The 23,256-nt window shown below is 45.3% G+C and overlaps 1 protein-coding gene across 8 annotated transcripts in view; it reads right to left on the minus strand.

Moving 5' to 3' along the window:
* The window catches only part of TTC13 (tetratricopeptide repeat domain 13), a 71,871-nt gene that overhangs the window by 3,743 nt on the left and 44,872 nt on the right, over positions 1-23,256 (minus strand). For 4 of the 8 annotated variants that reach the window (XM_064487861.1, XM_064487864.1, XM_064487862.1 and 1 more), the window contains 12 exons: positions 22,663-22,745; positions 20,709-20,850; positions 20,208-20,382; positions 18,320-18,476; positions 14,954-15,084; positions 14,113-14,245; positions 13,335-13,427; positions 10,729-10,812; positions 9,834-9,918; positions 4,407-4,516; positions 1,960-2,095; positions 921-1,000 (listed from right to left, as the gene is read on the minus strand). In XM_064487861.1, the coding sequence (XP_064343931.1) occupies positions 921-1,000; positions 1,960-2,095; positions 4,407-4,516; positions 9,834-9,918; positions 10,729-10,812; positions 13,335-13,427; positions 14,113-14,245; positions 14,954-15,084; positions 18,320-18,476; positions 20,208-20,382; positions 20,709-20,850; positions 22,663-22,745 (1,409 nt within the window). The remainder of the gene's footprint in view (positions 1-920; positions 1,001-1,959; positions 2,096-4,406; positions 4,517-9,833; positions 9,919-10,728; positions 10,813-13,334; positions 13,428-14,112; positions 14,246-14,953; positions 15,085-18,319; positions 18,477-20,207; positions 20,383-20,708; positions 20,851-22,662; positions 22,746-23,256) is intronic. The other 4 variants (XM_064487865.1, XM_064487863.1, XM_064487860.1 and 1 more) reach the window with 2 other exon arrangements.

Raw genomic sequence — 23,256 nt, forward strand, 5'->3', positions numbered from 1 at the left:
CGCAGCGCCTGCAGGGGTGGGGGGGTGGGGGGCACTTGGGGGCCTGATGCGCATCGCACACCCACGAACGAGAGCTGGGCTGCAAGTGCAGTATTTATGTCCCCATTTTGTTTCTGTGTGCAAGTCTCAGGCGCACAGCATTGTGGTTCCATATTTGTATGCACTAGGGTGACCCCCCACGAGCCTAGCACACAGTCCACCCCCTTCACCCCCTTCGCCCACGCCCCCAACGCCTTTTCAACATTATAACAAAATTTACTACCACGTTTAGGGCAGTTTCGCTGTCTAGAGTGTTCATTAAAGATCAAGACATTCAAGTATATTGTTTTAGCCAATTAAGTTCAAACACGTGCTAACAATAGCCTAGGCCGTTCACGTGATTTCCTGGACACAGTACCTGACAAAAGAGAATAAAAAGAAAGCTCCACAGACACCTCCTTGTTTTAATGACATCTAAAAGACTTCCGGTGGATTCGCCCTTAGCAAGAATTCGTTCACAATAATAAAAATAGAATGGAATGGTTGGTGACTCGCAAGTATGAAAGGTTAGGGCTAGAGGTCGATGACTGGCCAAAAACTGGGGGCGAGGGGAGGAAAGGGCAGGCCAACAGTCAAGGTTAATATCAGAAATTAAAACACAGTGACCACAGGACGCACACAGTGAGACTTCCATACGTTTTTGTTCAATGAATGAATCCCTGGCCTGTAAATCCCAAGCAAGTTATATGAGAACTGTCTTCCATAATTCTTTCGATGTCGTGGTAGATCAAGGAGATAATTTTGGGGTGGACTTTGGAAAAAAAACAAAAGGTGGCCTCTCATCATTGCTAGGGTACCTGTCCCCACACCCAAACAGGACGTGTAAGCAAAAGGAAAGCGTTCTTCACTGCAAAAACTGTCAGATTCAGGATATCACTCACCTGGATCCGCGAGAGAGCGGCATTAAATTATAAAAGTAGTAAACTAAGGATAAGATTAAGTTGCAAACAGCATCAGCCTCCTAGGAGAAAAAGACACGTGCTCAGGAAGTTAAATACTAGATTACATGCGTGGTTCCTGTTAGATGACAAGACACATCAGAATCACTGACATTAGGAAAAGGACTATTTCATTCTACAAGAACCTACTTTGCACACCCTTGGCTATTTTATACTATTTGTCATCCTTTTTTCTAAGGAAAGGGTATGCGTTCAGCTCACTTTAGAGCAGTATTTTCCCACCTGTCTTTAAAACTGCAGCCTCTTCTGATAAACATAAACATTTGAGTCTCCTATAATGTTATTTGAAATGTCAAGATATATATTGAGATTAAAATAAAACAAAGCACTTATTAATAGTGAATGTACTTTCTCCAGCTACAGGCCTCTCTACGCCAAGATTCTGTTCAGCAGCTCCCCCCGCTCCCCACTGCCCCATGCACTGAGATTTACGTGATAAATATGCTTAATTACATGGATAAACTGATTAAAATCCAGAGAAATAAAATCACTTCCCAAGGGCTGCAGGTGTCCATTCCAGTATGTGGATGGAGTGCCCTCCATGATGTCAGCACAGTGGCAGCTGTAGCCACGAAGGTGATTTTGCAGATTCTGCCCCAAAGGAACCCCTACTTGAGTCGGGGAAGCAATGGAAGGAGGTCGCAGTCCAGGAAAGGGTCACTAATTTGGCACTGGTCATCATCATGGACCAACCTGCTCATTTAAATCTCGACAAAGCCCAAATTCATGGCAATATAACATAGTAACTACAGACGTTTATCATCCCCCTTCCTGAATTCCTGTAGTTACTAAGTATGGGAATTATTTCTATAAGGGTATTAAAAAATTAAATATTTACTGGTCAATTAAAGCTGACTTCAAGCATAAAAGGTAGAAACCCAATGAAAAGGCAGAGGCTTTAAAAAGTTTACAAAAGAATCATACAAAAGCATGGGTAAGACGGAAACAAACAGAAACCTACCCCAAATTCTGATGAGAGAATCAGTACCTTCCCTTTTGCTGTTAGATCTTTATAAAGTGCATCTATTTCGGCGTGATATAATTGTGTTCGCTCTTCTGTGGTTTGCGTTTCCACAGAAAATAGTATATTGCCAACCCTAGAAATACAAGAATGTATGTCAGAGGTATGTGTCAGACAATTCAAAGAGCCAATCACGGGGGTGGGCTGGAGAGGGACCAGCAACAGGGTGGGTGGTGAGGTGGCCCGGGACACACGGCAGGGTGTCTCCTGCCCTTCTGAGCACAGACAGTGCTTTTTCACAAAATATGATTTCGCTCAGTCTAACCATACCTACTTATTACATGAGCTGAAGCTACTACAAAAGGAAACATCTACACATGGTAGAATGCATTTAAACACCCAGGAAGTATTTTATCAGACAGCCACCCTGTTCTGATTGAAGACTGAGGAGCTGTGTGCAGAAAGCAAGTTCAGGGCCTCCGCTGTTTCCTTTATTTTTTTTTTTTTATTTCCCCAAAGCTTCTGCTCCACGCAGGTCGATGGAGGATACACACCTGATACACAGGGACTTACTGTACAACGCCAGTCCCGAAACACTGAAGCTGGGCCTTCGATTCTAGAAGGAATACAGCACAGCTGCTGCCTTCATTGAGGGGGGCAGGGGAGACCAGGCCGCGGATTATTATGAGACCGTGCGTAGGGGGCGTAACAGTTCATCAGAGGGTCAAAGGAGGAAGGTTAGATCTAATTTGGAAGACGTGGAGGAAAACAGGAAATGCTTTGTGGAAGAAGTGGTCTGGACCTGGGTCTTGAAGATCAGGATGGGGGTGGCAGAGGCCCAGAGCCAGGAGGTGGGAGGTGACCTCGCGGACAAGCAGTCCAGCTGAATCAGCAGCCCTGGCGGCGAAGTGGTTCAGGGAAAGCAGGAAGTACTGTTGGAGGCCACATTACAAAAGGCCTTGAATGCCCGGCAGGGGAGCTGATTTTGGTCTCAACAGACAGTGGCAGGGTATGGACTGGGAAGAGATTTTTGCAGCCAGGGGAAATGTCAGGAGTCAGGCGACGGGAGACGGAGACACCAGTCTACCAGCAAGACTGACAACAGACGGGGTGAGAAAGTGGAGGAAAACACTATGTTTCGGGAAGGGAGTTCTGTACTTTTGTTCAGCGTTTCCATTTCTGCCTGGGAATGTAATCATGGATGGGTCAAGAGGTGGGGGAAAAACTGTTACATCAATAGAAAACCCTGGGATTTCTTTTGAGGGGGGAGAATGATCTTCATTGGGAAAGTACTTTGGTAAGTGGCTCAGGGTAGAGATCATGACTTCAGGGATGTGGAAAAGCCACAGAATCTGAAAGTTGCTAAGCGGGGGTTTACTCCTGAAGTTCCTGTGTAAGTTCTGATACGGAAGCCAGAGCCCAAGAGGCAGAGAGGCCGAGAGGACACGGTCCCACCGCTGGAGGGGCAGAAACGGTGGGAGAAGTCCCCTGGGTATCGTGGAGCCTCGCAGGGAAGAAGCGAGGAGAGCGTGCTGGGGGAGGACCGTGAACACGGAGGGTCAGGGTCATTCCACACGTGATCCAAGGTAGAGGGAGGGTCCTACAGGGAGTCTGGATTTCAGATATAAGTAAAATTATCGTTAAAGAAAACCATTCATCGCAGGGCTACCATTTATAAGGTAAAAAAATGGTAAACACCCTAAATGATCAATAACAAAAAATTTAGGAGAAACTCTATAACATCCCTAAAATGAGATAGTAGGCAGTTTTTAAAAGTGCTTTCAGTGGGGAGGGTGTAGCTCAGTGGTAGAGCACATGCTGAGCATGCATGATGTCCTGGGTTCAACACCTGGTACCTCCAAAAAAAATTTTTTTAATTTTTTTTAAGTGCTCTTAAGAATAGAATATGGGAAAATGTTTGTGGTAAGGGTAGAAAACAAACAGGTTATAAAACAATATGTACAGTATAATCTCAGGTTTTAAAATAACTTAGTAATCTTAATTTTTTAACCTTTGTGTATCTGTGTATTCTAAATGTTCAGTAGGACTGCACTCATACTCTTATAACACATTAAAACCTATATTTAAAAAATCTAATAGCCTTCAATCTGCCAATCTCTCATCTTTTTTTTTTCATTTAATTAGTAAAAGCCTTCGCCACAACAAACTTCAAGAACCCAGAAGAATGCCTTCCACAAACCACATTAGACATTATACTTAATATCTGGAAAGTTGTTAGATTTAGCACAGTCAGAAAATCTATCTGCTGGTGTAACATGCTAAATGCCATGTCAAAAAAAATAGCTGGTCTGAGCTACACATTGGACCGCCATCATTTCCATTCCAGAAGATGCAAAGGCCCCGCATGTCCCGTGGCAATGCCAGGAGCTGGCCCGCTTTCTGACACCAGCCCCTGTCTGTACGCCCACACTTAGAAGCACACGTACTTGTCTCCCGTGATAGTAATTGTGAAGCCATCATACTCCTTCCCTTGGTCTTTCAGGCTGGGAACTTTTGTGTTCACAGTGAACCCATCCTTCGTTTTAGTATTAAACTGCTTTCGGGAAAAAAAGAAAAATTCACGTTACTAGTGGAGAATTCATTGCAAACCCCCAACTGCTACTCTGCGGCGCCAGCGCTGACTTTCACGTTTACGAGAAGGGTCACTGGAGTCCCCGATGCAGGAGACCGTGTATTCTCTGTCCTGGCAATCAGCGCCCAGGACGCCTCTGCCTGTCCCCACGTCCCCGCCCAAAATCTCAGCCTAGGTCACATTTCCCGTGGCCCCGACCAGAGGCCAGCAGAGAACCTCAGAGCAAAAGGTGAACAGCCCCCTCCACTGGCAAGGGGTCCTGCTCACTGCTGAACACTTCCTTGGTTTTTTTTTTTTCTCTTGTTCATCTTAATCGGCAGCAACTTTGCTATGTGGTAGAATAGTCGTACTCAATATCCTGTAATTCAAAAAAACACCCTGTGTTTATGCTAAGTGCTTCTTTAAAGCAGGCTCTTACCCTTCTGAAAAGTACTCAGAATCTTACTCGTCGATGGGACAACTTCCTACACACCCCAACTCTGCAGACCACAGAGTGACAAAGCCGAGTTTGCTAAAGGAATTCCCCAGAGCTAGGAGTGGCCCTCCAGGGTGACAACCATGAACGCAGTCTCAGATGTCAGCTTTCTGATTAAAACGCTTTGGACAAACTGAAAAGCCAGGAAAGAGGTGTTGGCATTGCTCCAGAAATATCCTCCCCAAGTTCAGCTATGTAGTGTGGCCAGTGTTTGTTTAGGATTGACGGACTTGAAGGAGACGATAGATGATAAAATCAGACGAGGCTGTGCTTTACGTGAGACACAGCTCGGGGGGGGGGGGGTTGTCCCAAAACAGTGACACCCAGCAGGTGGTGACCAAGGTCCAGAGAGAGACAGGGATGAGCGGCCCTGAGCAGGACAGCCAGCAGCGATGGCCGAGACACGAGGTGTCTTGCGTGAAGACAGGACTTTTTGAGTCAGAACGTGTTTGCCCTTAGTACCTGCCAGTTCCCTTCAATGCTCAAGACGTGCCCAGAAGACAGGGCACGATCTCGATCTTACAGGCGACATGAGGCCCGGCCCGAGGTGGCACACGGGAGTGGCAGAGTGGGAACAGGCACCCAGGCATCACACTCACCAAGTGCTTTACCCACAAAGGTCTATTTTTAAATACTTCTACATGTGCCTCCAGAAATACCAGAGCAGCCACAACCTGGGTGGAGGCGTGGAGGGCGGGGTGGCGGTGGGACGGTCACTCCCAGGCAGCAGACAGACAGGCAGGGACTCTGCACTGGGAGCTGGCACTGGGCGGGCCACCCCTGGCCTCTCAGCTGCTCGCCGAGTGCCTGCAGCCTTTCTGGCCACTACGCTTTTCTTTTTAGACAAAAACATGCACATTAAAATCTCCCTAAGCTGACTTTGTAATTTAGCCTACTATAGTAAATTTAAATTAAACACCTATGGAAAGCAAGCTAAAGGCCAAGAACCGAGTTAGGCACCCGTTTTCTTCCCATGGGGTGCATCTTGCGGCCCTCGGTGCCGTCCTGCCCCTGGGGGGCATTTGGGGGATTTACAGGAGAGTGTGGTGGCTGCAGTGACCGGGAGGGTTGGGGGTGACCCATGGAACTTGGCAGATGGGGGCCAACACCACTAGAGGTCCCACAGTGCCGGGGACAGTCACACAGTCACGACTTCCACGTGGACAAAGAACCTGTGTATGATCTAATAATCACCCAGGTCTGGAAGCAGACTCCGCTCTACACTAAACATTTGTGACAGTTTTAATACACCCTGACTTTTCCAGGAATGCAAACAGCCTATGAAGTGAGGAAAGGGTAGATCATACATCTGTACGGAACGTTGTTAAATGTGGTCTACTATTCCGGAAAACCGTGTCACCGATGACATCGTAGCTCATGATACTAGAGTCGCCAAATGACACGTGGATACAGGGCTGTGTTTGCAGCTGCCACATTCACCAAGATTTCACACCTGTGTGCAAGCAACTGGCACATATATTTCATTTTCCTTTTTAAACGGAGGGACTGGGGAGCGAACCCAGGACCTCGTGCATGCTAAGCACGCGCTCTACCCCTGAGCTCTACCCTCCCGCCCCTCAGCTTGGCTGCATCTTTGTGGCTTCTCATGAAGGCCTGAATGTTGAAATACATGGTTTTCTACCATAAATGACTTACTGTTAGAACTCCTTTATGGCACTACGGTGACTTTTTAAAGAGTTTTTTGAGTAGGTGGGCTATGTTCCTTGTGAATGTCATGTTAGTGCGGTAAAGGGGGCATCTGAGCAGGTTTACCACGACAGCGGAATCGCGAAGAACCACTGCCCCGGTTCATCAGACCCTCGCAATAGTCAGGCCTGGGGGAGGCACGGCTCTCCAGCACCCGGGGGCCTGGCATGGGGTGTGGGAGCCCCCCAAGCCCAGCGAGCAGAGGGGACCCCAGGTGCAGGGTCAGCTCTCGGCCTTGTTCACGACAGGATGCTTCCTGATCATTCCTTAGAAATGGGCAAGCACTGGTCATTCATATAAATGTCTCAACTTTTATTTGATGTAAATCAATCTCATCTATTAGAACTACAAGGAGAACATTGACTTGTTTTATGTTACAGCTCAAACCACTAACTGAACAAATCAAATCTACCTGCTGACGGCACATTCTGGGGCAGTTAGATTCCTCAGTGGAGGAAAGGTCCACGGACTTGTAACTTCTTAGTGACTGATACTTTCAAACAATAAAATTTCTGTCCCCCGAGGTGCCCTTTATCTTGAATTCAAGTGTTTCTGACACTGATAATACCACACCCTGCTTTTCTTCAGAGCGCCTGCCTGGCCTACCTTTTCCCCCTTCCGCTTTTTCAGTGTCATCTCGTGGCAGGTGTCACCTGGGCTTGAAGACCCTGATCTGAGACGCTCCTTCTTTCAAAGAGGGACAGAGAATGGATGCCCCGCGGGAGGGGCTGATGCTGTCACACACGTCTCCTCCTCACCTCCTCCGCCCGCACCTGCTCTTTCTGCAAACTTTTAGTTGCACTGACTTTGTTTTCTTTCCTACACTTACCTGCCTCCTAGGGGTTTAGAAGATCACGCATCCCCGTCTCTGTTCTTTCAGTGTTTACCTTTACTTTTTTGATATGGCTATTTAAGCTTGTATCTTTCTTGATTATGTTCTTTCACTGGAAAAAACGAGTGCAGTGGCACATTTTTACGTCCTTTCTCTGCCTTCCTCAACCTCTCAAGGTGACATCAGCTGATACTTGAATGTCAGACTTCTTTTTTTACCCACAAGCATTGACAATTCATTTCACTGATGTGTTTGTTCACCAGTATTTCTTACACTTCACGTTTTCTTCTCACTCGGGTTCATTTTTTTTGAGGGGGGAGTGCAATTAGGTTTATTTATTTATTTCACTGGAGGGACTGGGGACCGAGCCCAGGACCGCGTGCATGCTAAGCCCGCGCTCTCCCACTGAGCTCTACCCTTCCCGCTGCTTGGGTTCACTGTGTAAGAGCACACAGGTCCTTGAACGATTTTGACAAAGAGGATCTAGGCTTGACCAAACTTCTGAATAACCTCATGTTTGAAACAGGAGTTTCACCCTCACAGCTGAACACTGGGATAGCTGGTCAAACAATTTCCCTTCCTTGGGTTCCAGAATCCACCTTTGCTGCAGGGAAGGCAGGCATCAGTGGGGTATCTTTCCTTAGTATTTAAATTTTTTTTTTTTCCTTTTCTGGAAGCTCTAAGATGTTCTCTTTATTTGTGTTTATGTGTTAAAATATACGTAACATAAAACCTGCCGTTTTAACCATGTGTAAATGTAGTTTAGGGGCATGAAGTACATTCACATTGTTGTGCAACCATCACCCCCATCCATCCACAGAACCTTGTTCATCGTCCCTAGAAGAAACTCTGTCGCCATCAAACACTTAGCTCCCCAGTCTCCCCTCCCCCTCCAGCCTCTGGCAACCACCATCCTAGTTTCCGTCTCTGACTCTCAGGGGAGGGTATAGCTCAAGTGGCAGAGCAAATGTTTAGTGTGCACAAGGTCCTGGGTTCGATCCCTAGTACCTCCTCTAATGTAAATAAATCAATCTAATTACTGCCCTCTGCCAAAAGAATTTTTTAAATTTTCTTCTAAAAAAAAAAATTTGACTCCTCGAGGAACTTTATGTAAGTGGAATCCTACAGTACTTGTCCTTTAGTGACTGGCTTATTTCACTCAGCATAACATCCTCAAGGTTCACCCCTGTTGTAGCGTGTGCCAGAATTTCCTTTCTTTCTAAAGGCCGAATAATACTGCATTGTATTATTTCAGACCATATTTCGTCTATCCGTTCATCCAACCACAGACACTGGATTGTTTCCACCTCTTGGCTATTGTGAGTCATGCTGCTATGAACATGGGGGTACAAAGATCTGTCTGAGTCCTTGCTTTTGGTCTTCTTGGATATATATACCTAGCAAGAGGATTGCTGGATCATACGGCAATTCTATGTTTAACTTCTTTAGGGAATTCACTTTAATCTTGAAGTCCCCAAATTTGATCAAGACGTGTCTGGGCGCACGGTGATGAGGCCAAGAACTCCAGCATCCCTCGGTCCTGTGAAGTCTGCGATGCCCCTGCTCAGCTCTCATCCCCACAGCAGCCACTCCCTGAGAGCCTCCCAGAGTCTCACTGCAGGGGCACCACCCAGCCCTCAGCCGAGGATGAGAGGAACTCCCCCCGAGCTTGGGGCCCGCCCCAGGCGCACAGCTCCCTGCCCTCTGCGCTGTCCGGCAAACTCCAGCCACCTCGGCAGAACCCAGTGCCCACTGCTTGTCTCCTGAGCGGCTTGGGCTCCACATACCTGCACAGCCGTCTGCTAACTACTCCTGGGCAGAAAGCTGGGTGAAGGGGGGCTCACCTCACGTTTCCCCTCTGCCAGAAATCAGTCCTGTAATTGTCCAATACCCAAAAACAGCTGCCTTGTATTTCGTCCAGTTTTATTATTCCTCTGGTGTAAAAGGGCAGTGGAATACCAGTTACTCCACTGGGGCCAGAAGCAGAATTCAGTTCTATGCATCTTCAAGTTTCCTTCGGTTTCCTGTATCGACTGCTTCCTCGCAGACTGGCTTTTAGGTCTGAGTCTGATGCCAATGTTTTATTTCATTTTCGTTATTATTTGAAGTGTTTTTATTAGTGCTTTCAAGTAGCACTATTCATAAAACTTTAGATACTCATGACATTGATAAACATGCATTTAATAATGATGAGTTCTTTTTTAAAAAGTGCTATCAATTCCCCCCACCCCCAAAAACACCTACCGCGATGCTGATGACAAATTTACCTTCATAATTGGAAGGAGGTCTTCTACTTTGTGCACCTTTTCCAGAGCTTCTCTGACTTCCAACAATCCTTTAGGATTATTAGCTCTTAAAAAGAGAGAGAGAGAGAGACAGCAACTAAAATCAATACAGAAATGTAGCAATTAATTACACTACTACCGCTAATTGAAATAAGTCAGCCTTAACTATGAATGGCCCAATATGCAACATGGTGGACCACAACCGAAGTCTCTGAGTAATGGGACGGTTTAATCCAGTGAGTTGTGGGCTACAGATGAGAATTAAGGAGAGAGGTAGCAGCCTGTCCAGAAGGTGAAAGAGGGAAAAGCAGGATGGACTGACAGCCAGTGTCCGTGTGTACGTATGTGGGTCTGGGCTTGGCTAGAAGACCCGGATTCTCCTATCCCAACTGTGAAATTAGAAGTAAGTGTTTTTCTTACTAAAGTTGCTCAAATAGAACATCGTACTAGGTTTTTATTCCAATTATGTTTACTTAGGGGTGGCGACCATCCAGGATTCTTTCTTCCCCAGCGTTCCGTTCACTGTTCCATCTATAGACAGTATTGCCTCTCAGGTGATGGAGAATGAGTATTAAGGTTGAAATCCCTCACTGAATCTTTAATTAAGAAATTCAAAGAAACATCCTGCTTTTCAGAAGAAAGAGGTCAGAAAAGCCACAGTACTGTGTTTCAGATAGGTCCAGGGATTTTGTGAATCTATTAAAAAGAAGGTTGACAAATGCTTATGAAAGCCTTTCAGATTCCAAACACTATGTGAAAATTTGATACACTTTGTTCAGTCCCTCACTAGGCTCGGCTTTTAAGTTTCATACATATAACGGATGTAAAAATACATCAAATCTATCCATTACTATGAAAAAGAAAAGTGAAAGATTACCCATGATACACCAGGATTCTGTCTTTAATAAAATGAAGAATTTTCTCAAAATATTCCAGGTATCTCATGTTAATCACCTGACCCCTGCGAGAAGAAAAGTTAAGAATGTTTTTACAAAGGCATATGTCCCTTGCAACCTCTTAATTTCAAAATTAATTCCAAAGGATGATAAGGGAGCTGGGAGAATAATGTGGCAAAGAAATTTGGGGAATCAGCTTGTTTGCAGTTGAAGCACGGGGGAGGCAAAGGCCTGCCTTAGCCAGACAAATCACCAGTGCTTGGAGCTTATTCTGGTGGGAAAGGCACCCAACTCAGTCCTGGGGAGGCCAAGACAGGAAGAAAAGCCTTCAGGTACTCAAATGGGGGTCAGACTTGTATGTCCATTTCCTGCATGGATTCCCGCCCGGCTTTGGCAACATGCCCCGCCCACCTCCGTGCCCCCAGCAGTCACCTGCTAATACTCCTTGCTGTCTAGCTGACTAGCTGCCTACATCTCCTCCACCTCTCTAAATAGTATCTCCCTCGCATTTCTATCCCCAGCCCCACTTTTATAACTCTCCCAGAACCTCACACACAGCCCACACGCTGATGCACACAGACAGCTGATGGACCTGCGTCCCACAGGACACACTGTCCAACTGCTCCCAGACATCCTTCCCTGGGCTCCCCGGCAGGCACGTTCGGTGACTCACACCCCCACCCCGCACACCTGCAGCTCCAGCTCCCAGATGTGTTCACCTGCTTTCTGTCCTGTGCCCACTGGGGCAACCACGTGGCCGCGTGGCAATGGGATGCTCTCCAGCAGCGATACGCTCACCCCACTTCCAGCCCACATCCAGTGCTCCAATCCTGCCTTCTCTGCATCCCCTCTTCCCCTCCAACTCATTCCCGCAAAGCTTTCCAGACCTTTGTCCGGGCACAGCTGATCCTGACCACTTCCTACACCTCCAAGGGAAGCCGCTGCCCCCTCCCATCTACTCTGCCACCTGCGGCCAAAGTGATCATCCAGATGTGCAGATCTGCTCAGGTCGCTTCTCTGCTGATGGTCTCTGAATGGCTCTCCATCATTTCAGGACCAAAAATGCCTTAGCATGGATGTAAGTTAGTTACATTTTTTGGGGGGGGGGAGTTATTTATGTTTTGGCCTCTGCCTGTCTTTCTAGTCTTGATTCCTAATAGTCCCTGAATCACACAGTAATCACCAGTCACACTTCCCTGACCATGCCTGACTCACGGGTGGGTCCACGCCTCACCCATCTCTGTTTTCCATCTTTCCAGACAGCTCCGGCATCACCTGAAGGCTGGACTGGGCACCCCAGCATTGTGTACACATGATCACCAGTACTCTTAACACACGACGTGGTGGTTCACTGGTCCCCCTTCCTCACTAGGCTCTGAGTTTCTGAAGTCAGGGGCCGTACATCCCCACTGTGTGACCCAGCACACAGACAGTGGCCTTTGATTAAAGCTGGTTGAGTCTATCTGTACATGTCACACATGATTCCGTAAAAAAACAGAAATGTACAAGTCACAAGGGGGAGAGAAATGTATTTTCTAGAAATTAAAAAAATAAATGTCTTGAGGCAGCGGGGGTATAACTCAGTGGCAGAGCGTGTGCTTAGCATGCATGAGGTCTTGGGCTCAATCCCCAGCACCTCCACTAACAAAAATAAATAAAATATTAAAAAATAAAAAGTAAATGCCTTAATAACATTTCCATTAAACTTAAATGTCAGAGTTGTATAGTTTAGTATTTTCTTGATGCCCGTTTCTGGAATTGGAAGCATTTTCAATGTGACACAACTACCATATTTGTAAACTTTATCTAAAATTAAATTCAGTGGGTCCCGTTGGAGCTGATACTTGTTAATATCCACTCATCATTTATTCAGAAGGGAGGGGGAATGAGCTGAGCACCTCACCCACGTCCCTAACTTGCCAGAACCTCTGGGTAAAACGAAAGCTCTCCAGCAAACCTGGCTCAACCTCCCGGGACGGCAGCTTAGCACCCAGATAGTGTTATTGATTCAAACCCTTTGCGTGTTGCAGGGAGGGACGGGGGAGCTGTTTCCCACCACAAGAATTCTTGGAGCCACGCAGTGTTATCAGGATGAATGCAATGTTCTCCATCTAATTGCTTTCTAGGATGTTTTAGGGCCCTTTATAGACTGACAGCTAGGCAAAAATCTGTCACTCTACCCTTCAGCTGAGCTCGCATCAAAGGGAAGAGCCTGGGGAAGGGGCACAGCATATACTGAATTTCTTTCTGCAACCAGATGAGCTCAAAGGAACGCAGGCAGGTCCCTGCAAGTGCAGAGCTCATCTGTGTCACAAAGGTTCCAGCAGGGGTGGAGGTAAGTATAGGTCAGTGGTAGAGCACATGCTTAGCATACACAAGGTCCTGGGTTCAATCCCCAGCACCTCCATTTAAAAATAAATAAATAAACCTAATTACCACCCCCCAAATTTCTAAAAATAAAATAATTTTTTTTTTTAAAGTCACTGGGAAGGGAGCAATCGGTTGCTCATGGTCTCCGTGAACTGTCTGTTCAAAATAAGTGCCTCTGAGAACAAAATAAGTGCCAAGATGAACAGAAGGCTTGTACCTGATTAAGTTGATGTGATTGTTGAAACCTCTGCTGAGGCTTCGTGCTGGCATCTGGTCTAACCAGAGCACCGGCTGGTCTGGGTCAGCAATCCTGTAAAACAGAGCTTGTTAGAGACGAAGACCTTCTAAAACCGAATGTTCCAAAGCATTAAAGATAAAGCATGTGGAAAGCTTTGCACAAGTGGGGAGAGAACAACTGCTCAACCCAGAGCACCTAAAACTATGAACCACAAGCCTGCACATTCCACAAAGATGTTCCGACTGGACCAAGTAAGAAGTCAGTACAGGTTTACTAGCAGAGCAGTGTTTTTCTCATGAAAAGGAGGACCAGTGGTTCCCCCTCTAAACTGCAGCCGGTTGGCCAGGCCCACGCTCCAACCATAGAAAGACTGGTCCCCTGACGTCACTCACAGGTGCCACAGGTAATGTTAGGCTCTTCCAGAGAGACTGCTTTTTCTACAACACCTCACTTAGAAATGTGCTTGGGGGTCGGGGTAGATCTCAGCGGTAGAGTGTGTGCTTAGCATGCTTGAGGTCCTGGGTTCAATCCCCAGTACCTCCATTTAAAACAAACAAACAAACAAACAAACAAAAAAGGTGCTTGGAAACACAGTAACAATCAATTCCTATTTCATAAACATTAGTTGAATGTATTTCGAGAAATAATGATGCCAGAAATTTTTGACAAGCTTTAGAGAGGAAAACAACTTGCAAGGCCTATTACTTGCAAGAAATAAAATGGGATTCAGAACCTGAGTCATTTAAAAGTCAGTTACCGTCTCCACTTTACTGCGATGTCAAACATGTCTCTCCACTGCATCAGCCGTGTCTTCCCGTTCATCCGAACCTTTGAGTTGGTCCACGTGCGCTGTACAGCCTGCATGACTTCCAAAGCCGCCAGGCCCATGGCTGAAAGAAGAAATACGGGGAGAACGGAGTTTATAAGTAAGCTTTAAAAGAAATGACTTTCACTGACAACTCGGTGAACAACTCCAGAGTCATACAAAAGAGAAGAATCTCCGGTACAGGTCATTTAACAAGACCAGAGATACATCACTGTCCTGATGTCCTGGCTAAAACTCAACTCCTATCAGCAGAAACTGGAGACAACCTGAGACTTGTCTCCTCCCAACTCTGCCTCCTCCCAAAGGAACTGAGGTTCAAATTCCTCCTCACCCCACAGTAAGGAGACAGCTCTGGTGGGCGAGCTGTCTGGTGTACAGCAATGACTCAAGACTGGGTGGGAGGGTGCAGCTCAGGGGTAGAGCGTGTGCTTAGCACGCACGAGGTCCTGGGTTCAGTCCCCTGTACTTCCATTAAGTGAATAAATAAATAAACCTAATTACCTTCTGCCTCGAAAAAAAATTTTTTTTAATGTTTTTAATTTAAAAAAAAAAACGACTTAAGACCTACATTCTACATTTACAGCATGGAAGTCAAAGCTGGAAGCAGTCCTCTTTCAGAATTCAGTATGAATGAGTCTATGCATTTCTGTTCTGCTCACACGGAGACTTTCAGTAAGCCCAACCAGTGACTTTATTTGAAAGTCCAACGTGTTTTTAACAATCCTTGCCCTTTGGTCAGAAATTCTTCCATTTGCAGACAGTTTTGAAATACCTCTGTGTATTCTCTTGTTTGGCAGGAAACCGGGTGTTTCGTATTGCATCAGGGATCCCAGACGATCAGCTATACAAATCAGCTCCTGGACCTCCGGCTTGTAACTCTCAAAGTTCTGATGTAACACGTCTCTGGAAGACACATTACAGACGTGATAGAGACTTCCACAGCAGACGTCTGCTTATCCAGTTTCACCTGAAAAGCAGTCACTTCCTCCACCGGAAAAACCATTGAGAAACTTAAATAATCTTTCCTTCGGTGCTTTGCACCCAGTCATACACAATTCAAAAGAAAGACTCTTTACAGGAGTGTGAGCACAGTCGCTGTCACATGCTTGTTAGTATCGCTGACAACTAGTTTGCAATTCAGAAGGCACCTCGGGGCGTTATCTGTTTTGTGAACTTCTCCAGAACACAGAACCCGCGTGGACTGCCTTCTTCAACAAGCGAGCAAACCCTGCCCTGTGTCCATCCCTGACTCCGGCTCCAGGTCATGTTATGCCAAGCATACCAGGAGTTGTATATGTGACTACTGTTGTTCAGCTGCCAACCTGCGAAAAGTTTTCATAGCAAAGAATGCAATTCTAAGTTATGGGTTTGTGTTGAGGTCCCCAAGACACCCCTGGGCTTGGTAACTCCCTAGCAGGCCTCACGGGCTCTGTGTACAACTGTACACGTCACCTTGAGGACACAGCACAATCATCAGAGGGAAAAGGCACTTGGGGCGAGGTCCAGAGGAAACCAGGGGCACTTCCAGGACCCCCCAGGGGCACACGCAGCACTCATTCCCTGTGTGAGATGGGCATCAGACACTCAGTGCCCAGGGATGTCCCTGGGGGCTGATCACGTGAGCATCCCTGACTGGCAAGTCCCCAAACCCCAGACCCCAGCGGGGAGCACGTGTTCAGCATGAACCACACTGTCTGGACACACAGCGCAGGTGCAGGGAGCCACTCTTCTTGGCTCTGGGCACCAGGGCAGCTCCCAACATCCACATTCCCAGAGGCCAGCCCAGGGCCAGCCTGGTGAGCAGCCCTCTCTGAGGCCCAGCCTTCAGGTCCCCCATGCTAACTCTTTTCTGCACATGTGTATTTCTCTAAAAAGGGCGTGGAAGAGAACACACATGACCTCAAGGAGACATTTTCCCCTGTTATTCTGATTATCAGTACCTACTAAAGCATACAACCTCACTGAAGAACTCAAACATTCTGTAGCTCTGCCTACTTGCACACGGCTTCCCTATCCTCCCAGCAGGAGGTAACACATCTTGATTTCCCCCACCTGCTTCTTTTCAAAACCAGGTTACGTACGTATATCCCTCAACCACTTATTCTACAGTTTTGCTGATGAGCTCCGTGGGGGAAATGATCGCGACGCTGAAGGCTCCTGACTTGCTGTTTTTACTCAACACTCTATCTCAAGACTGATCCACGCAGTTCTTGGGTCATTTGTGATCCTGCTGTGTGGCACTCACTGTGGGGCAGCATCGCATCTATCCATGCTTCTACTCATGGACATTTGGGATGATTTCCGGTTTTGGGTTGTGAACAAACGCTGCTGCTGTCAACAGGTCCCCCAGCAGATACGTGTCAAGCACAAGGTCCCCTCTTGAATATGGGAGCAGAACTGCAAGACGGTGGGATACGCAAACGTTCAACTTTATAAAATAATGACAAACTGCTGGCCAGAGCAATATGTACTCTCACAGGAAACACATATAAAATTCCCCCTTGACCCCTCTTCTGGTCAATATTACTGCTAATCAGACTCTGTCATGTTTGCTTCCCTCGTGGGTGAAACATCTCATGTGACCTTAGATATTTATGAACTGAAGTATCTTTTCATACATTTATTTGCCATTCTTGCTTTCTGCGGGCTGAAACTACCTGTTCATGTCTTTTATCCCCTTTTATAATCGGCTATTTGACTTTTACTTTTTAATTTGTAGAAACTGTTGATGTTGAAAGGTTCACAGTTAGTCTAATAATTGACCCTCAGTAGGAGGCATGACTTTTCTATTTTTAAGATTTTTCTCTTGACCTGAGGTGTTCTCCAGTTACTTATGATGTGTCTGGATGGATTTTTTTTTTTTCCTTTACCCCACTTTTGAGAAAAATCTCTGGATTTATGTGTTTTTTGAGTTCTGGAAAATTCTAAGCCTTTATTTCTTCAAACATTGCCCCTCCTCCATTCTCTCCTTCTGGGGTTTCAGTTTGACACGTGCTAGCTCTTTGCATCATCTCCCTTTCATGGTTTCTAACTCCGTGACTCTGTGCTACACTCTGGATAATTTCTAATGCTCTATTTTCCAATTTTGCAGTTTTCTCTCAGCTACACCTTGTCTGCTTTTTAGCCTGTAGACTGGGTTCTTCATTTCAAAGACTATATTTCAGTTTTGCAAGCTTCCAATTCTTTTTTTAATCTGTCTGGTCATTTTTTAAAAAAATAATCTCATGGTTCTTATTACTCATGCTTATGATGTCTCCAAACATTTCCCCTGCAGTTGTCTGAGCGTCGTGTTCAACAGGGCCAGCACCACAAGCCCTGGAGGGTCAGCATCTCCTGTTTGCTGTCTCTGTTCTGGTGGTCTTGGTTCTGGTGCTCACATTAATGATCTTAATCTGTGAGAACACTTGGGATGCAAACTGGCACTAAATTTCTTCCCAGGAAGGATCTGCATTTGCTTCTGTTGAGATCCTGGGGGTGCCTCCAGCATGGCTCGCTTTAGCCTTTTGAAGGCCAGCGAACCCATCCTGCCCACACCTCAAGGCATTCCACAGCAGTAGCTGTGACGTGCCCTCCCCTAGGACACTGTCTTCCTTTAAAATGTGCTCACCATCCATCACTCTAGTTTGAACACCTCCCCTTTTCTTTATTTTTAGGGAGTGAGGGGGCAGACCAGTACAGATTTTTCCTAATTCTTAGGCACTGCAAGGCTCCTAGGAATTAATTTCTATTCTAAATCTAACTGTCCTGGAACGGGATAGCCTCTTAGCATAGCCGTTTTGCCCTGCTGCAGTAGGAGAGGGGCAGCACTGTAATTTCAAACGTTTAATATGTTAAGAAATTCATTTCAAAGTAACAGGGTAAAAGAATGATGCCCGTCAAAGGCTACCAAGAAGCATCGGCACATCTGCAGTGCAAAGGTGCCCCACATGAGCCGGGAATGTCGGGCTAGAGAGAAAGATGACATCCAATGGCAAGTTTTGAGGTACTGGGTAAACTAAAAGAAATATGTGCAGGCAAATCAAATCGGAAAACAAATTCATCAGAAACACGGCTAGAGAGCCATTTATCGATCGCGAGGTACTACGACGAACCTACGGTCTGGGAAAAGGACAACAACATCTCCTCCGAGAGCACTCACCTGATGTGGGGCTGCAGCCCGGGCTGCTCCTCGTAGTCGTCTATGAGGAAGGGCAGGTTCTTCGCCCAGTGGTCTTTAAAGCTTCCAGGCAGGTCCACGTCGATGTTGTACTCCGTAAGGGGCGTGTCCAGGTGTGCGTGAAGGTAGCGAGAATACTCTGCAGACGGGAAAGGACGTCTGACCCACCCCAACGCGCTAAAGAGACGGCGTCTACAGCGGACTGTAGCTTTCACAGCCCACGGGTACACAGTCCAAACACTTCAGGACAAACTGCTGGCTAATGACAAGAATTCTACATGGAGACCCCAGGTGTCACTAAGTCACTATTATTATGGCATCATGGAGGTGGTCACCAGGGTCAAAGACAAGCCGGTCAATCTGGGTCCTCTATGGCTAAATTGTAACCACCTTTCCACGAGCAACACCAAGGGTCTCACTTTTCAACCCCAGAGTCTGGAAACACAAGTTCAGTGTCAGACAGAGTCTGGTTCCTTGTGAACCGACTGATCAACTGACTATGTATGTGACTTCATCAATGGGCTGACCAACTGCTGCTCACCCCTAGGGAGGTGGTGTAGAAAGAACAAAACCGGGACCTGGGTGCCCCCATCTTCAGGCTACAGTTCACAAGTCCAAGTTCTCCCAAACCAGGGAAACAGAGGGAATTGCAGAGGGCCGCCCCTGGCCAGCTGCCTACTGAGAACTTAAGCCGTGGCTAGTGTGGCTGAGAAACTGAACGTTACGTTTTACTTGCCTGGAATTCATTTCAACTTAAAGCTGATGTTTTCCTCAGTTATTAGAAAACTGCATTCTGTTTGGGAGCAGCTGGCATATATCTACCTACTTTTTCAACTTCAAAGTTTATGAAGTCCAAATTCAGATCAAGTATTTCCAATGAAAATTTTGCATCCAAATCGAGATGAAATTTAAGTGTAAAACACACCATATTCAAAGACTAGTGCAAAGAATGTAAAATAGCCAATAAGTAGTGTTTTCATATTAACTATATGTTGAACTAATATTATGGAGATATTGAGTTAAATAAAATTAAATATGTTGTTAAAATGAATTCCACCCATTTGTTTTTACTTCTTTAATGTGGTGACAAGAAATTTAAAATTATACTTGGCTTGCGATTTTTTTCACTTGGACAGTACTGATATAGCGGGCTAAAGATAACAAAGGAAAGAGAAGAAATGAAAGTAAAGATTTGGGCTTTAGATGAAAAACAAAAATATCTTTCTGTATGGCAGAGAAAAGGTAAGTAAGACAGACTGATAAAAGGATAACTCAAGGGTATGCTTTCTTCTTCATCCCAATTTAAATTCTCCAAAATAGGTGGGGATTCTGATATGAAGGAATGACAGATCAAAGATACCAACTTTATATTTAACAGTAAAAACCTCATTAAAAGTTACTTTCCTGTATCTCTGGATGCTACATGACAAGACATTCAATCCTTAGATGATTGTCACATTTAGTTCAAAATATGTTTTTTTCACTTAAGTAAAAAATTTTAACTTCAGAAAGAAAAAAATTGTGAGGAAGAGGCAAGAGAAAAAAAGATAGAAAGAAAGAAAAAGGAAGGAAGGAAGGGAGGGAGAAAGGGAGAAAGGAGGAGAGAGAGAGAGAAAGAGAGAAAGAAAGGAAGGAAGGAAGGAAGGAAGGAAGGCAGGCAAAGAAAAAAGCACTGGACTGGTCTTCAGCAGACACGGGCTCTCTCTAGTCCAGATCCCAGCGCTAACCAAGGGGCGGCCCTGGACAAGGTACCCAGCTTCGCGGACACTCAGCTGCCTCCTACAGGAGACAAGATACCAGAGAGACAAGCAGCGTGACCGCTGCAGCTTCGCGCATTCAAACCCCGCCTTTCTGCAAGTGTCTGCCGTACCTCGGAGATACTTCACTTTCAGGTACTCGGGGCTGGCCTTCTGGCCTGGGAGAGGATCGTTGAGCATAACTTTCGTCTGTGCTTTTATCCCTTCGTAAAACTGCCCCATGGCCACGTGGCTGAGTCCTTTCATGTACTGGCACACCTCATTGTACGGCTCCAGCTGCAGACAGCGCTGAGGCGTTGGAGGAGAAAATGCCGTATCAGTACTGCTTAAGGAAACTTCAAAGTGCTTTACTCTTTAATCTGGACTCAACGAATGCTTTCCCTCTGGGTTAGATCAGACCAAATACATCCCCTGTAAATTAGCCTATCAGGCAAGGCAGTGGTTTTCCCTCTTTCCTTTTGTGGAAGTATAAGCCCTGTTCCTGCCCGCACCACCCCCAGCCCCTCGCCACACACACACACACACGCACGCACGCACACACACGCATTTCACTGAGCCTTGTTGAAGAATGACGCACCATCCCAGGTGAGTGCTGCTCACTTCCGGATGCTCACCTTGAAGTTCTTCAGGGCCTCCTGCAAGCTGCCATGGTGATAAAGCATCATTCCCCGGAGCTGGAGGGTCTGCACGTGATTCTGGTTGAGCAGCAGAGCCTTTTGAAAGCTCTCGGTGGCTGCTTCAAAGTTGCCCAGTTCTCTAGGTATGTAACAACAGCGATGAGCAGAGTAGAGACATTTCAGTAAACACACAGAGTAAGTTAGCCTCAGAGTTACGGTCCCATCTGCAAATAAGATCCTTTGAGGTGGGTGTTTGCTTTTTGAATTTCCCACTTTATAGCTACCCAGCCTTCGACTCATCATATTCTACTCAATTCTTCTAAATCTTAGCAGGTTATAGGCTAAGCATTAATCAATCAAAATTAATTGATTGATTGCCAAAGACAAATGCTTACTCAAATTCCTTTCCCCAGTTCATGATGAGCTCCAATCCCTAAAAAAACTTTGTGTGAGTTTTAGATATTTAGATAGACACGTATGTTTCTCCTTTGCAAAAAATACTATGTAGGTTAGAATCACACAGAGGTATATCATTGTGAATCAAATTTATAGGTTTAATTTTTTTTTCTGCCACTGAAGTTACTTAAAATCTGGTAAATTATTATCTAATTTACAATTCCGAAAAAAAGAAATAACGTTTTAGAACTGTGATTCTTTCAGAGTGGAAATGGTTATTACTGACCAGCCTTTTTTCATATATTAAAATTCTTATAAATGATACGAGAACCTTCAAAATATCCCATATGGCAATTTTCTATGAATAATGAATATTTAAAAAATATATTTAACAGTAACATTTATACAGCACTTTACTATTTGCTAGGTGCTTTCAAATCTGTTTTCAATTTATATTCCCAACAATTCTGCAGGACAGGAAGGATCAATAGCAACCCTTCAACCCAAAACGAACCCAAGCGCACTTTCTCCAAGTTAGTACAGGACAGCTTCTCCGGGGGGCAGGGTGTAGCTCAAGTGGTAGAGCGCATGCTCAGCACACAAGAGGTCAGGGGTTCAATTCCCAGTACCTCCTCCCAGAGGAAATCAGTGAAGAAACCTGATAACCTCCCCCTCATAAAACGAACAACACAAGACAAGGAGAGCTTCTCCAACTTGGCATAAATGAGCTCTTGAATTTAAGTGTCCCCAAATCAGGCACCTAACAGAGTTTTAAAGGGGATTTCTGTTCCTGTCTTTCCTTTCTAACTTTTATAGTACCTTTATATAAGTCAGAATGTTAAAAAAGTAAAAAATTTAAGCCAAAAGTCAGAATAGCTTTGCTGGCCAGGGCAGTGCATGTAGCTGGGAGGCCAGGGTCTCGGCACAGCTGCTCACCCCCTACAGAGATGCACCATCACTGTAACGTCTTCCATCCCGCTGCTCTAGGAATCTCCAAACAGAGCACAGTGATGTGGGCATCAACCTTAGTTACTGCCTAAAACAGCAGCAGCATCTAGAACTCAGCAGCTTATAATGCAACTACTCAGAGCAACAACCCTTGACGGACTAACGTAGACCAACATCTACGAGCCCTAGTTGTTTGAAGATAAGACGTCATAATACACATCACGCTACCTCCTACCCAGGCTCTTTCTGTACTCCAGGGAAGATCTTAACAAGTCTGGAAATGCCTACGTGATTGAGAATGACCATCTCTTTTGGTTCAGAAATGCATTTAAAAATCTTTTTGTAACTTTTTTTTTGGGGGGGGGAGGTAATTAGGTTTATCTGTTTATTTATTTTTAGAGGAGGTACTGGGGATTGAACCCAGGACCTGGTGCCTGTTAAGCATAAACTCTACCACTGAGCTATACACCCTGTCCCCTTACACCAGAAATTGACAGTGTAACTGACTATACTTCAATTTTTAAAAATGTGTGTTTTAAAAAAAATCACTACTTGTCTCCCCACTCCACACCCTCCTTCCTACCCCAACAATTATTACTTTACTTACCTATAGGCCTGCCCCAGACTTTTATATGCATCAATAAAATCAACTTTCTGCTTCAAAGCTTCTTTGAAGGATTCAATAGCTTCCTGTAAAAAGTAGATAGAAAAATAATTCATTTGCTTTACTGTTAAAATTGAGTTTCACTTAAATCACTAAAGGACTTAAATATATCTTATACATGGTCTCTGAGTGATTTTTTTTTTTAAATAGGGGGACTTAAAAGAGATAGAGCTAGAAAGTATAATAAACTGAGTCAGGAGAATTTAATTCTGAGAGTAAACAAATGCATTACTATGAACAACAACAGAGCCTTAAGTGTGTGAAAATAGCTTCTCACTATCTTTTCCATTAGGACTCTGAATATTAATATCACCTTCATATTAATACCATTTCGTTAAGTCATAAAAGCCCTCGGGAACACAAGTAAGCCTAACACCTGTGTGAAATAATCCAAAATTATCACAACCAGTAGTATTTAAAATTGAACCAACAAGAGAGACAGAAAAACAAGCCCAAGGTGAAACTGTTTATAAAACAAACAAAAAGGCTCTTAGGATAGCTATCTGAAGGATTCCCATGATCTACGCGGAAACAGAA

The sequence above is a fragment of the Camelus dromedarius genome, chromosome 8 (assembly GCF_036321535.1).
Source record: "Camelus dromedarius isolate mCamDro1 chromosome 8, mCamDro1.pat, whole genome shotgun sequence".
Taxonomy (NCBI): Eukaryota; Metazoa; Chordata; class Mammalia; order Artiodactyla; family Camelidae; genus Camelus; species Camelus dromedarius.